Genomic DNA, 12,781 nt, shown 5'->3' with positions numbered 1-12,781 from the left:
AATCAGCCATGGAAGCAACACTGTGTTGGTTTGCCTTACCATTGTGCTTTTCGGTTAAAAAGCGAAAAAAGAACGTGCGAAGAGGTTACAGTGTCGAGGAAATTGCTTTTAAATGGCATCGTATGCCTCCGCCTTTTTATTCCGATCACTATATTTTTTATTTTTTAGTTGCCAAAGACATGGCAGACTTTCGTAAATTTTTATAAATTCAGTTACACACTTTCGCGAACGTTGACGAAGCGTCCAAAATATAAATAAGAGGCCAAAACAAAACATCAACAAGTCAACCGACAAACTGACCCTGTTTTGAAATTTGTTCACAAATTGCATGTCGAGTCTTCAGATTTCCACCCGCGGCAGTGACATTTATGACGTCTCCGGAGATGTCACTTCAAGCGATATTGCATTGCAGAACGCAGCGTGTAGACCGCTCTTTAATCGCTTGTTTATGTTTTGGAAGACCTTGATCAACGTTCGCACGAGTGTTTAACTTAATTTATAACACTTTACGAAAGTCTGCCATGTCTTTGGCAAGTAAACCATAAAGATTGTAGTGATCGCAATAAAAAGGCGGAGGCATACGTTGCTCTAATTACAAAATATAAGGAAATCGACCCACCTCCACTAGGGAAATCGTGGTGAAAAAAATAAATAATTTAAGGACAGTGGACCGCAAAGAATAGGAGAAAGTGAGGAAGTCGGCAACATCAGGGTCTGCAGTAGAAAATTTCTTGCAGTAAAAAATTCTAAGTCCATATAGCTTCTCCCCGTAGCTGAAAATCTTAAAGTGGCCGTTAGCCTCTCATGGGGAGAGATCGCTTGCCGCATAACCGTATCCGTATCTCGTAATCTGTGTATGTTTCCACGTTCATCCTCATATAGTTGCTCCTATCGTTTGGTTCGTCTTCAAATTCACGCAAAAGTTTAACGTGAGAATAATTTCTTCGGCTTCGCTTTAAAAGCCATTTCCTCGACCACTTGTAGCCTCTTCGCACGTTCTATTTTTGGCTTTTCCCCCGAAAAGCACAATGCTAAGGCAATCCAAAACAGTGTTTCTTCCATTGCTGTTTCCATAATACGATTTGCATCTACCGTTGCAAATCGTTATGAAAAATCGTAGCGTGTGGACGCTCCATAGATCGCTACGATAAATAGCAACGACACATCGCTACGGAACATCGTAGCGTCTGGACTGAGCTTTACGCTTCGTGTGGCAGGTTTAAAATATAAAACTGAAATATCAAACGTGTTTACATTCGTGTTTTTGGTCCGAGAAAACAGAAATCGAAGAAAAATACATCGATTTCTGAATATTTTTTTCCGTTCTTTTTCTGATTTAGTTGACCAGCAAATAAGAACTTACATTATCCTCTGTTTGAAAACAAAGCGTTTGTTAACGGTTTTTACGTGTCCGCTGCGGCATACCCGCAAACAGTTTGGCACTTATCTGAAATGTCGGGTCGTTTATTTGCGTCCCGTCTGGCACCACAGATTCCCATTCGGGATTGTATGCGACGCCAAAATTGCATACAATTTTCCGGACATGGAAATACTGTTCCACAGTCTTTAGAAAATACAAAATATGTCGTTAAAAGCCTTTGACAACCAAAACATGCATTTCGCTTAATTGTCGGTAGAAAAACGGTGTTATTGTCAAAATTCTCTATAGCTTTGCACACACTGTAGAATCGTAATAATTGCCACAAATCAGCTAACAACATTTATCTCGGTGGACTTTATTCGTAGGAAAATTCATTTGAGAAATTCTGTGACTGGCTATGTGCGAGATTAAATTTCGTGGCAAACTACGTTTTTTAAACACAATTTTAATAATATTATACGAAAAGAACACCACACACAGTTTGTTGAACATGTACTGCATTGTTAGTTTCTGAGATAGTTGTTACAAGTTGTACGCTGTGTGTTTTTTGCCACTGTCCTACCACAATACTGCTATAAAAGTGCTTTTGTTGTTTTTGGAAATACCGCATGTATTCTGACGTTTGCTGTCATACCAGCTGCTTTGGTAAAATCATTATTTACTGTATATAGTAAGAAAAGGCAAGTACGAAAATTTGGATATTGTAAGTGTGCATATATTTTTTCTAATCGTTACAAGTTTGTATTGGAATAATTCCGAAAATGTCAAATAAATAAAATGTAAATATATATATATCTATATATATTACATAGGAAATATACATGTATAAATGTAGGAAACAGGGCAGTATAGAAAAACAATCATTCTCTTGTGATTACGTGTAGTTTTCATAGGTCCATCGTATGGCATTATGGTGGACTTTGCAATTGTGTCGAGAAACAACACCAATGGCAATTTTGGTATTTTCGATTAAGTTTTATTACTGACCGAAAAGTTTTCTTTGCTGCCTTTGATGATGTTTAACCACGAAGCATTACTTTTGGTGATACGACATGTCCTTTTGAAATACTTTGCTCAACGTCTCAGTCACATTACGATCATATTATTTTCGCTCAACACAAAATCAATGCGGCATCATTTCGCTAGCGATTGATACTTGCTATGGGATGCTTGTGTGTTCGATAAGCCAAACGCGTTTTAAGCCCTCTCTTTAAAAACACAAAACACGCATTTTTTTTACATAAACAACGATTTTGATACACCAGAAAAATATTCCTTTTCAGAATCCTACGCCTAAGCATTTTTAACATGTTACTATCTACCAAAACACTTTTACATTGGTTCATATGGCTATCATTGGTTCAGATTACTTGTAGTATTGAATTATATTGTAATTGTATTGCATTGTTGTATTGAATGGAATTCTCAAATTCAAAGAGCTTTTCACTCAAATCTGGGAGAATACCGAGTTTCGACTGCAGATTTATTATGATTGAGACATAAGGTTTTTTTGCTTTCGAAGTAAATGCGGTATTATTTTGTGGATTTTTATAAATAATGATAATGATAATAATAATCTATAATGTGCATCTAATTTTACAAACACATTTCACATACATTCATTTCTTTTCCTTAACAGAATAAAAATAATCGGTTTTACTATGAAGAAAAATAGCCATGCCGGATTGAGCAGTTTGAGTCCTAATAGTTCTGTGCTATCAGTAAAGAGTGAACACAGGAAAATGGCCAAAGAAGTTAAAACCTTAGTTCTGTGGAAATCACCTCTTAAAACCATGAAGTACGCTAGCTTCGAAGTGCTATTTCTTATCAAAACAAATCTCCAAAGGTAAGACAAAGGCCTGGGCGGGAAATATGTAGATGAATCAATTTGATAGCTTTGTTTTTACAGGTTAATGCACCAGCGTGTGTTGGTTATTTTATTGATCAGCCTACTGTTGAGTATTTTAGCATTAGTCTGCACACCAGGCCAACATCATTTAATTGAGGTGTTCAAAAACAAAGGATTTTTCATGTTCTACTGGATGGGATTAGGTGTATTGTCATCAGTTGGGCTAGGGACGGGACTACACACTTTTATATTGTATCTCGGCCCTCACATAGCAAGCGTTACTCTTGCTGCTTATGAATGCAGTTCGTTGAATTTTCCCGAACCACCGTATCCTAACGAGTAAGTATGGCATACGTAAGTACACGTATTTTTTATAAATGTATTTAATATTTAAAAAAAAAACTCTTTTCTTTTTCTATTTTTTCCGATCTGGGTTTTTCCCACTTCTTAGAATTCTTTGTCCAGATAATAGTAATGGTGGAGAAATGTTTCCTTCATTATGGTCCATCATGGCGAAGGTACGCTTTGAGTCATTTTTGTGGGGTGCCGGAACAGCTCTGGGAGAATTACCACCGTACTTTATGGCAAAAGCGGCACGTCTTTCGGGTAACACAACAGATGAACCGGAAAACATTCAAGAATTCGAGAAATTACAAAAACGGAAGAAAAGAGGAGAAAAATTGAACTTCTTCGATAAAGGAAAATTGTTGATGGAAGATATCGTTGAAAGCGTGGGATTTTTTGGAATTCTACTGTGCGCTAGTGTAAGTAATAATACTAAATGTGTAATCATGAATCATTTCCTTAGAATAGTCCTTATGCATATTCTCTTCATATGGACATAAAATGAATGTAATGGTGGATGTTTAGTGTTATAATAACCTGGAAGTAATACATGAATTTTATGAGTACACTAAAGATGCATGCATGGAGACGAATCGATAAACTATTATTGGGCCCTATACTATCAGTGGGTACTTATCGTATGCCAACTTAGCATCCCGCGAATGCCAAGTGTGTCGTAGTTTGATTTTTGCTACGTTTTTTGTTTACCACAGTAATGACATTTCAAGTATCATAGTTGTTGCAGTTTCTAATTTTTTCTTTCATTTTTTCTATATTTAGATTCCCAACCCGTTGTTCGATCTGGCTGGTATCACCTGTGGTCACTTCCTAGTACCGTTTTGGAAATTTTTTGGAGCAACGCTTATAGGCAAAGCTATTGTCAAAATGCACATTCAAAAAGTTTTCGTTATCATTTCGTTTAACGAAAATTTGGTGGACAAATTTATCCAGTTACTATCCTTCATCCCAGTCGTCGGAGAACGTTTACAAGTACCTTTTAAGGTGTTTTTTTGAGAATCAAAAGCAACGGTTGCACCGGAATACACATAAGTTAGCAACTTCATCGAGTGGAAATCTACTAGCAAATGTGTTTGAATTTTTAGTTTTTGCCATGATTTGTTATTTCGTCATTTCAATCATCAACACCCTTGCTCAGAATTGCTGCAAACGAACCCGAAAACAATTGCATACGAATAATTCTATCCACGATAATTCAGTAACCTTGAAAAAGATGTCCTAAAATCATCCCCGGAAATTCGAGAATAAATGACGAAAGCAACAGATAAGAACAAACAAAACACACCTCCTATTATAAATTGATGATTATTCGCCAAATAAAAAAATGATAATAAAAATATGATTATAAAAGTAACTATGAATTACTATTAGAATAACGTACTATGAAGGAATCAACCCCCTCGAGAATGATCTCGAATTGATGAAAATGTAACACTAACCGAAATTTCTTACTTATCGCCTGCTGCAGTCGCCTTGTTGGTCAGGCCTGCAACAAAGAAGCCCTCAGCCGTCGGGCGCGCTCGTCTACCAATCTTTTATCCCAGTCGCTCTCGCATCACCAGCGACGCAGTCTCGCCATCTCAGGCAGGGGCTGCCACCAGGCCCAAGACTGCGCGCTGGTTCATCGTTCGTCAGTCTCACGATATTCATGTATTATGGGGCCCATTACGAAACTCGAACGTTCATTAGAGTTCATTTGGCTATAGCTTTCTCTTTCTGCCTTCTATCTTGCTTTATTTTGCTTTCTCTCTTGTTGTGTTCACTCTAACGTTCGAGATCCCATTCGAGTTTTATAATACTCTTCGCCTTCAATTAATACAGTAAAAAGATGATTTACCGATTTTAAACAAGGCTTGATGGTCCACGCCAAGCACGTCCAAAAACAGTTCCAATACCTGCCATCGTACGAAAAATACAGAACAAAAAACATTGAAAAATCGTCGAGAGACTGAAAGAGATTTAGTATAAACAGTAGACATTTCATTGGGTATTGAAACAAATCATACGTGAAAAGCATTTTTCATCACATGATGAAGTTATAACAGATATGGTAGCCTTTTTTTCGCCCTTCCAGATTCTCACTTAAACGATCTCATAATGTGTATTATGTTTTGCGGGTCGATACCAGAGGGCTCTGCTACGAGCCTTATTGTTTTTGCTATATTAGTACACTCTTCATATGAACGTATGTGAAGTTTCATTTCTATCGGTCACTTAATTTTTTTACAAGCCATTTTTACAATGGGAAAAATCAAGTATCGTGCAGTGATTGACTTTTTAGTGTTGGAAAGTTTAAAAGCATAGGTTTTATGAACCAATATTAAAAGTGTATAAGGACTTTTCACCTTCAATTAGAACATTGAACGGGGGTTTCTGAGTTAATGGGGGTTTCTGAGTCTGTTTCGCCCATGTCCCCATATGACATTCGCTGTCGCATATTGGGGCTACCTTCAATAGCGTCCCGACCCTCCCTTGCCCAATCCCTCTTCATCAACAGGAAAATACAGGATGGAAAAATACAGGAATGCAGGAAAAATACAGGAACCAATATAACAAAAAAAAGGCTCATAGCTGCGCCGTTTGGTATCGAACGCAAAACTTAGTATACAACCTAATATTTTTCTTATCGAACTGCAAAACTACCAGCGTTAGCAGCATGACTAACATCACACACAACAAAATTGTAATTTATATTACGGTGATTTACTGTCCTAGGTTGATGGTCTTGCCACTAGAGAGCATTTCTTTTGGATCATGCTTACCCCTACATTTGTTGCAGATCGCTTGTTGATAATAGTTCCATGTTCAAATGTTCCTTGACGTTCCACTTTTTAGTGGTTGAAAAATGATTTATTATTCTTACTAGTTTGATATCAAAAACCAGGGTCACTTAGCAAATTAACACTTATTATTAAAAGTAATTGTAAATTTATTACGAGTAACTTTCCAGGTACTACTAATGTGAAACTGTTCAAGCATCACTCTCTTTTGCATTAAAAACACGACCTGTTTGCTGGGAGTAAATTTCTCCAAAACACAATGGATTAAGTTTTTCGTCGCATCCACTAAGTATAACGTCTGTTCCATCGGCGAAATGTTCACTTAAAATATCGTGATCATGAGATAGATAACCGAATAGCAAAGCTTGGTTAATATCAAGGAATCCTTTGTTGAGCGTAGTATAATTTCCAGGGATTTTTGTAGGTTTCTGTTCTTTTCCTACACGGTTTAAAATTGCTTCTGTTTAGGAGTAGAAGGTGTGAAAAAATAAGTATTATTATTTTAGGCACATGTACTAAATTTGACTTTTACTTGCCATGTTTGAAACATCGTTTCTTGAGCATGGAAGATGTTGTCCATGTAATACCGAAAAGTTTATGATTTCTCTGTGAATAAGAATAAATGCATCCTTTTATCATTCATAAGGAAATTTAAATTTGTCTCCTACATGTTAATGGTAAATACACATGGTTTAATGGTATGCATAAAGCACATACCATACATCGCGGCAGTAATCGACAGTATTTAGTCCCGCGTGATTTTGATTTTACACCGCTTATTGCATATTTCTAAGTAGAAATCTTATCGAGAATTAATTGCTGAGTATTTTGGAAATATTTTGAAAAAAATGGGCGAGCAAACGGCTATTTGTTCTATAGACAGCTTCAATAGTCGAAATACACTGAACATTGACATGAAATGTTATATGTGCCCTCTTTACAAATTTCGTCTAAATTCGCCAACGTTCGCCACATACTTCACAACATTTGCCGCAGTGATTTTGTTGCTTACAGTATAATAAATATGCCCTTTCTAGTCGTAGTAGAAGGACTGTCAATCGAACTCTCGGAGAACAAACAAAACTTTTTATAATTCAAACAAACATGTTTTAATGCAAGCTGCTTGTTATATCTTATCACAGATAAATGAAATGAATTGTCTTATTTTCCATATAAGCCTTACCCTGTGCGTTGGCTCTGGATTGATTGATGAAGCACTTTCGTGCAAAGTACCGGAAATTTTTCGTCTCAATTTCGGTTCTTTTCTCTGTAGCACTCGAAGTCCTGCCATCAATGTAATTTCCGACTTCATATTTGAGCTAGTATCGCCAGAACGTTCGAAGTTTTTACGTTTTTTAAAGCGCCGAAAGTAATCTTGTATGAGATATGTTGCGTAGAACTTTCCAACTGTTACCTCGTCATCTATGCCCGGAGGCGGCACTACCTGATCCAACAATTTGTTGCTTGTGCGTTTCCAAATTTGTTTGATAATATGGCGTAACTCGATGTTAGCTTCATCGATATTACCTTCGGTTTTGATCTTTAACGATGTGCGTACCACCGCAAATAACGTCGCATTAAACAGAACCGTACCGTCGCTATTTAGCGGCATGTTCATCGATACCAAACGCTTGCAGGCCACCCGGTGTGGACACAACTTGCCGAATCCGAGCGGTGGAGATATCTTACGTAACAAGGTTACGACATCTAGATGCTTAATTCGTCCCTTAGCGTCTGGATCGTACTCGCTCCATAGGCGTACGAATTCGTCTAGATGGTGCGGACCGAGGATAGACCAATCGCGTGTTAAGTAGTCAAAATTATCCATAATGACAGCAACAAATAAATTGATAATAAGGAAGGAGCAAAGCACATAGAACGAAATAAAATAGGGAAAAGCAAAGTTCGATCCACACCCTTCTTTCGACTCTTTATCTTCTGAGTTTTCATCACATCGCACTTCTGCTCTAGAGGAGCAATCAAGCATGATATCTTGCCATGCTTCTCCTGGAATTAAACGTAGAAAAAAAACAAAAAATAATAATAATAATTATATCAAGTATATAAGTTTAGAAAACAATATCATAAGCAATATCATATAAAATAGGTATGTATGTTGAAATCCCATAAAAGCATGTTTGTAAAAAATATTTCATGTAAAGATATCGTTACAAGAGGAAATACAAAAATACATACCAGTAGCAGATCTAAACAAAACCAAAATGGCTTGAGGAAAGGTTTGAAAGTTATTGTTTCTATGTATCGCCGTTTCGTCATCCAAGGCGATACGACCAAAAACCTGAGAACAGAGGAAAAAATCAGTTAGGCAATGCCTGTTTTCCTCCATTAATGCAAGCGAACAGTGTTTTGACCGGTTGGTAGAGTTAAAAAATAAAATGACAAAACGCATTATTCAGCATGTTTTATTTGCAGGATCGTTTTAAGGCCAAAGTTACATGAACTAGATTGTTTTTATTCATTTTGGGTCCTGCATGTTAAAATTTCTATGAATCCCAAAAAAAATTGTATATTTTACACAAAAATGGGAAATGATTTCTTACCTGCATACCAATCACCGCATAAATGAAAAATAACATCACTATTAACAATGCAACATAAGGAAGAGCTTGGAAGGATTTTATAAAAGTCCACAAGAGTGTACGAATTCCTTCTCCGCGTGCCAATAATTTTATAAGACGCATCACTCGGAATAATCGAAAGAAGTTTATAGATATAATTGTAGATGCACCCTGTGGAGAAAAATATATATTCATTAATACATGGAGTGAAATAGTAGACTATCTAAAAGCACATGTTTCGTACAATCGAATGGGGCAATATTCGTTATCGGCTATATTATGTTGTACGCTTAGGTGCACTTTTCGCACCTTTTGTAGCTTAAAAGCAAGTTTTGCAGCGTTTCAAAGTGAAAAAAAAAATTTACATAACATGTAATAACATAAAGTTTTAACTAAATTAACATTTTCATACTTAAGAATGTTTCGAGTTTAAACTGGCGCTGCAAAACTATAATTTTCCAAACAATAATTTTATTCTTCAATGATGATAAGAATATTAAAGCAAATTATTAACTACAGCAATATGAACCTCTGGAAAGCCACACGATTGTACTCGAAAGAAAACTATAAGTTTAAAAGCATGACGGACATTGCCTGAAAAGTACCTTTGTTCCGCTACTAGTAGTCACTTCCGAATAAACGATATCGATAAAACTTCCCAAAACAATGATGAAATCAAACACATTCCACGCATCTCCGAAATAGTTCTATAGGCAAAACAAAAATACATCTAAACTTCCGAGTGATATGCTTATTTTGTTTTGTTCAATACCTGGAATCTGAAGGCAGCGAGTTTAAAAACGAATTCCAACGCAAACACAGCAGTAAAAAGTAAGTTAAAAAAGTCTAGCCATTCAGAATACGGCTGTGGTTGCCGATAAAACTTCATGGAAAGAGTAATAGTATTTACCATAATTAAAATAAAAATTGTATATTCAAACAACTGCGATGTGACAAACCACCACACTTTGTACTGTATTCTATCATCATTCGGAATATAGCGCCGTACAGGTTTCGCTTTAATTGCAAACTCGATGCAATTACGCTGATTTTTATCCAGGTCACAGTTTTTATACTCTTGTTCACCTTCATTTTGAAATGTTACAATCACAAAACCGACGAAAATATTCACCATGAAGAAGGCGATGACAATGATGTAAATTATATAGTATGTTGCTACTAGCGGCCGGTAGTTATAAATTGGTCCGAAATTTTCTGTGTGAGAGTCTATAGACACATACAAAAGACTAGGAAAAGCATACGATAAGTGAAAAAAACATGGGATAATTTTCAGCTGGTTGTCACTTACGATGGCCAACCTTCGAAGGTAGAGACTGTGAAAAGAGTGAGCATAGCTTTTTGCACGTCATCAAAATGGAATCTATTGTTAGACCATTCTCTTTCCTTTGAAACTGGTTTGTCCACATTACCATCTTCGAAAACCAGGTATGTCCCACTTAAAAGATATATAAGAAACGTAGAATTTTAAACGTAATAATTTTTCAGGTGATAGGTTTTTACTAAGATAATGAAAATTACTCACTGACAGTCTGATTCTTCGTATTTGGAGCGGTCGGAACATGAAAAAAATTTACCCTGAAAGGACGTAGAAGGAAAAGAAACTAATCTCAACTGTCCCCTTTTGAAATTCCTATAGAAAATTACCATAGAACACAAATGTTTTGAATGGGTTGATTTTTACTTACCTTAAAGAGTTGTACTCCAATAACAGCAAACATAAACTGTAGTAAGAACGTTACTAGAACGATGTTTCCAATAGTCTTAACCGCAACAATAACACATTGTACAACATGCTTTAAAAAAATAATCAGAATTATAAACAAATTATTAAAGCATAAATGACAGCTCTTATATTTATATAAAGTAAAGTTGATAGAGCGTTTAGTTTAGAAACGTTTAGCCCCCATTGATAAAACAGTCGGTAACGCTCGTCACTGTCACGCAGCTGTTCGAATCCCGGGGCCAGTTGTCATGCAGCAGGCCATGGTTTCGATTCCCCATAACGTCTTAACGAGGGGTTGGCGCGGGGTCAACAACCCGTCCGTAAAAACGAACCGTTTCACAGAGCAACAGAGATCAACATTGTCTCTCTAGGCGGCTACACGAAGCGTGAAAACTAGCGTAAAATTAATTTGTAACGTCAAAACGTTTACGCTTCGTGTGGTAGCAAAAATTTAAAAACGAAATGTCAAACGTGTTTACGTTCGTGTTTTTAGTCCAAGAAAATAGAAATAGAGAGAAATTAATTGATTTCTGAATTTTTCTTTCTGTTTTTTCCGATTTTGTTGCTATACCAGCAAATAAGAACTTAAATTATCCTCTGTTTGTAAGCAAAGCGTATGAAAAGAATAATTACGCTCGGGTTTACGCCTCGCGCGAGCCGTAAACGTTTTGACAGAGGCGCAGCAGTTTGGCATTAATCTGTAACGTCAAAAACATTACGGAACACCTCATGTAGCCCCACAGTCTGGTGCAGAGACTAAGACCGCTAAGCGGTTGTTACCGAGTAAGAAACTTCTAGGTTGCTGCATTACCTTCAATCCTTTTGCTCTGTTTATTGCTCTCAGTGGTCGCAAAACTCGTAGAACTCGAAGAATTTTTACAACCGATATGGTGCCTGAACTGTATAAGCGTTGAGATAGAATCAGTTAGTGAGAATAAACAACAATTTTCAAGTGTTTACCCTACCTGAAGAACATTGATATTAACGACACACTGACAACCAGGAGATCCAACAAATTAAATGCTGAACGGCAAAATGCGCCTTTATGAAGGATGAATCCATACGCAATTACTTTCAAAATCAGTTCAATAGCAAAGACCGCAGTGAAAAAGAAATCAAACTGGTTGAGAATCTGATTTCGCTCCGAATTCGCATTCAATGGGTCTTCAGCAGCCAACATCACCGACGACAACATGATGCACAATAGAATGATGTTACCAAATACGGTATGATTGCATAGCCAATGGCAAAACAGGCGGAATCTAGGTCAAATCAAAGTAAATAATAATTATTATTTTAGTTTTGAGACAATTAAGATAAATTTTAGAAACGACTTTAGCAGCGCCGATTAGTTTTTAGTAAAAATACTCGTAATGGTCTGTTATAAATGTGGAGAAGCACATTGACGGTTTAATTGCATCGACTTAACATGAACATATCTTGGATTAAAAAAATCGAAATAAAGTATGCTAACAAAATTGCATATTTCGAAAGTAGCTTGAGGTATGAAGAACAGCACTCTTAACCTGTTTGTAGGTTTCAGAAGAAAAAGCGACTTTTCGTCCGATACCGGTATAGGGCTGCTGGATACCACGGCTTCTGACAATCGTTTGGCATAGGTCGTATGAACAGAAACGTGATCATTTGGTATTTCGATTGCTTCACAGCTATCTGAAATAATAAAATTATCATCTAAACGTATATAAACAAACATAACTGAAACATAACTTAATACATAGAATTTAAAATTATTAATAAAGACATTAATATGTAAGCAATTATGGCGACTTGAATTTTTCTCGGTTACTAAAGTACGCAGGAATGTTATTAATTATAACATTTATAGTTAATATTAAAAAAGAACGTTTAATATTATAACATTGCATTTATAACAAAGCCTTTATTGTATGCTTTCTGGTGCACCAGTATCTATAGTTTATTATTATTTTTGTACTTTACAAACTACAGAAGAATGCTGAACAAACCGGATATATTTCACAAAGGTTGTTTGCACTTAGGATATACCATATACGACGGCTGTTCAAAAGTAAGGCATTTAAATTTCCGCGGGCTACTTATGGGTCC

At 36.3% G+C, this 12,781-nt stretch overlaps 2 protein-coding genes across 5 annotated transcripts in view; one reads left to right on the top strand and one right to left on the bottom strand.

Annotated features, from left to right (window-relative positions):
- The first annotated feature begins 2,026 nt into the window (after positions 1-2,026).
- LOC131208398 (vacuole membrane protein 1-like) lies at positions 2,027-4,706 on the top strand. Its single transcript, XM_058201136.1, has 5 exons — positions 2,027-2,084; positions 3,021-3,227; positions 3,291-3,569; positions 3,682-3,994; positions 4,356-4,706. The coding sequence occupies exons 2-5, from the start codon at positions 3,043-3,045 to the stop codon at positions 4,587-4,589; spliced, it is 1,011 nt and encodes a 336-aa protein (XP_058057119.1). The 5' UTR covers positions 2,027-2,084; positions 3,021-3,042; the 3' UTR covers positions 4,590-4,706.
- Positions 4,707-5,117: 411 nt separating this feature from the next.
- LOC131211207 (muscle calcium channel subunit alpha-1-like) overlaps positions 5,118-12,781 on the bottom strand; it is a 35,610-nt gene continuing 27,946 nt past the window's right edge. Inside the window, exons 13-26 of one of the 4 annotated variants that reach the window (XM_058204599.1) lie at positions 12,223-12,367; positions 11,662-11,958; positions 11,508-11,595; positions 10,659-10,766; positions 10,496-10,548; positions 10,262-10,408; positions 9,725-10,199; positions 9,558-9,659; positions 8,935-9,123; positions 8,570-8,672; positions 7,557-8,380; positions 6,910-6,979; positions 6,356-6,833; positions 5,352-5,488 (exon numbers count right to left, since the gene is read on the bottom strand). In XM_058204599.1, coding sequence (XP_058060582.1) covers positions 6,565-6,833; positions 6,910-6,979; positions 7,557-8,380; positions 8,570-8,672; positions 8,935-9,123; positions 9,558-9,659; positions 9,725-10,199; positions 10,262-10,408; positions 10,496-10,548; positions 10,659-10,766; positions 11,508-11,595; positions 11,662-11,958; positions 12,223-12,367 — 2,870 coding nt within the window. In that variant the 3' untranslated portion in view covers positions 5,352-5,488; positions 6,356-6,564. Of the gene's footprint in view, positions 5,489-6,355; positions 6,834-6,909; positions 6,980-7,556; positions 8,381-8,569; positions 8,673-8,934; positions 9,124-9,557; positions 9,660-9,724; positions 10,200-10,261; positions 10,409-10,495; positions 10,549-10,658; positions 10,767-11,507; positions 11,596-11,661; positions 11,959-12,222; positions 12,368-12,781 lie in introns of those variants that run through there. The other 3 variants (XM_058204600.1, XM_058204601.1, XM_058204602.1) reach the window with 3 other exon arrangements.

The sequence above is a fragment of the Anopheles bellator genome, chromosome 2 (assembly GCF_943735745.2).
Source record: "Anopheles bellator chromosome 2, idAnoBellAS_SP24_06.2, whole genome shotgun sequence".
Classification (NCBI taxonomy): Eukaryota; Metazoa; Arthropoda; class Insecta; order Diptera; family Culicidae; genus Anopheles; species Anopheles bellator.
The sequence above is the reverse complement of the archived record's forward strand: the minus strand, read 5'-3'. Positions and strand labels throughout refer to the sequence as shown.

Excerpts from the sequence above, each read along its gene's own strand:
- LOC131208398 (XM_058201136.1), top strand. The coding sequence starts at position 3,043 with ATGAAGAAAAATAGCCATGCCGGATTGAGCAGTTTGAGTCCTAATAGT. Across the intron at positions 3,570-3,681 it reads GAACCACCGTATCCTAACGA|AATTCTTTGTCCAGATAATA; the intron begins GTAAGTATGGCA and ends CCCACTTCTTAG. Across the intron at positions 3,995-4,355 it reads GAATTCTACTGTGCGCTAGT|ATTCCCAACCCGTTGTTCGA; the intron begins GTAAGTAATAAT and ends TTCTATATTTAG.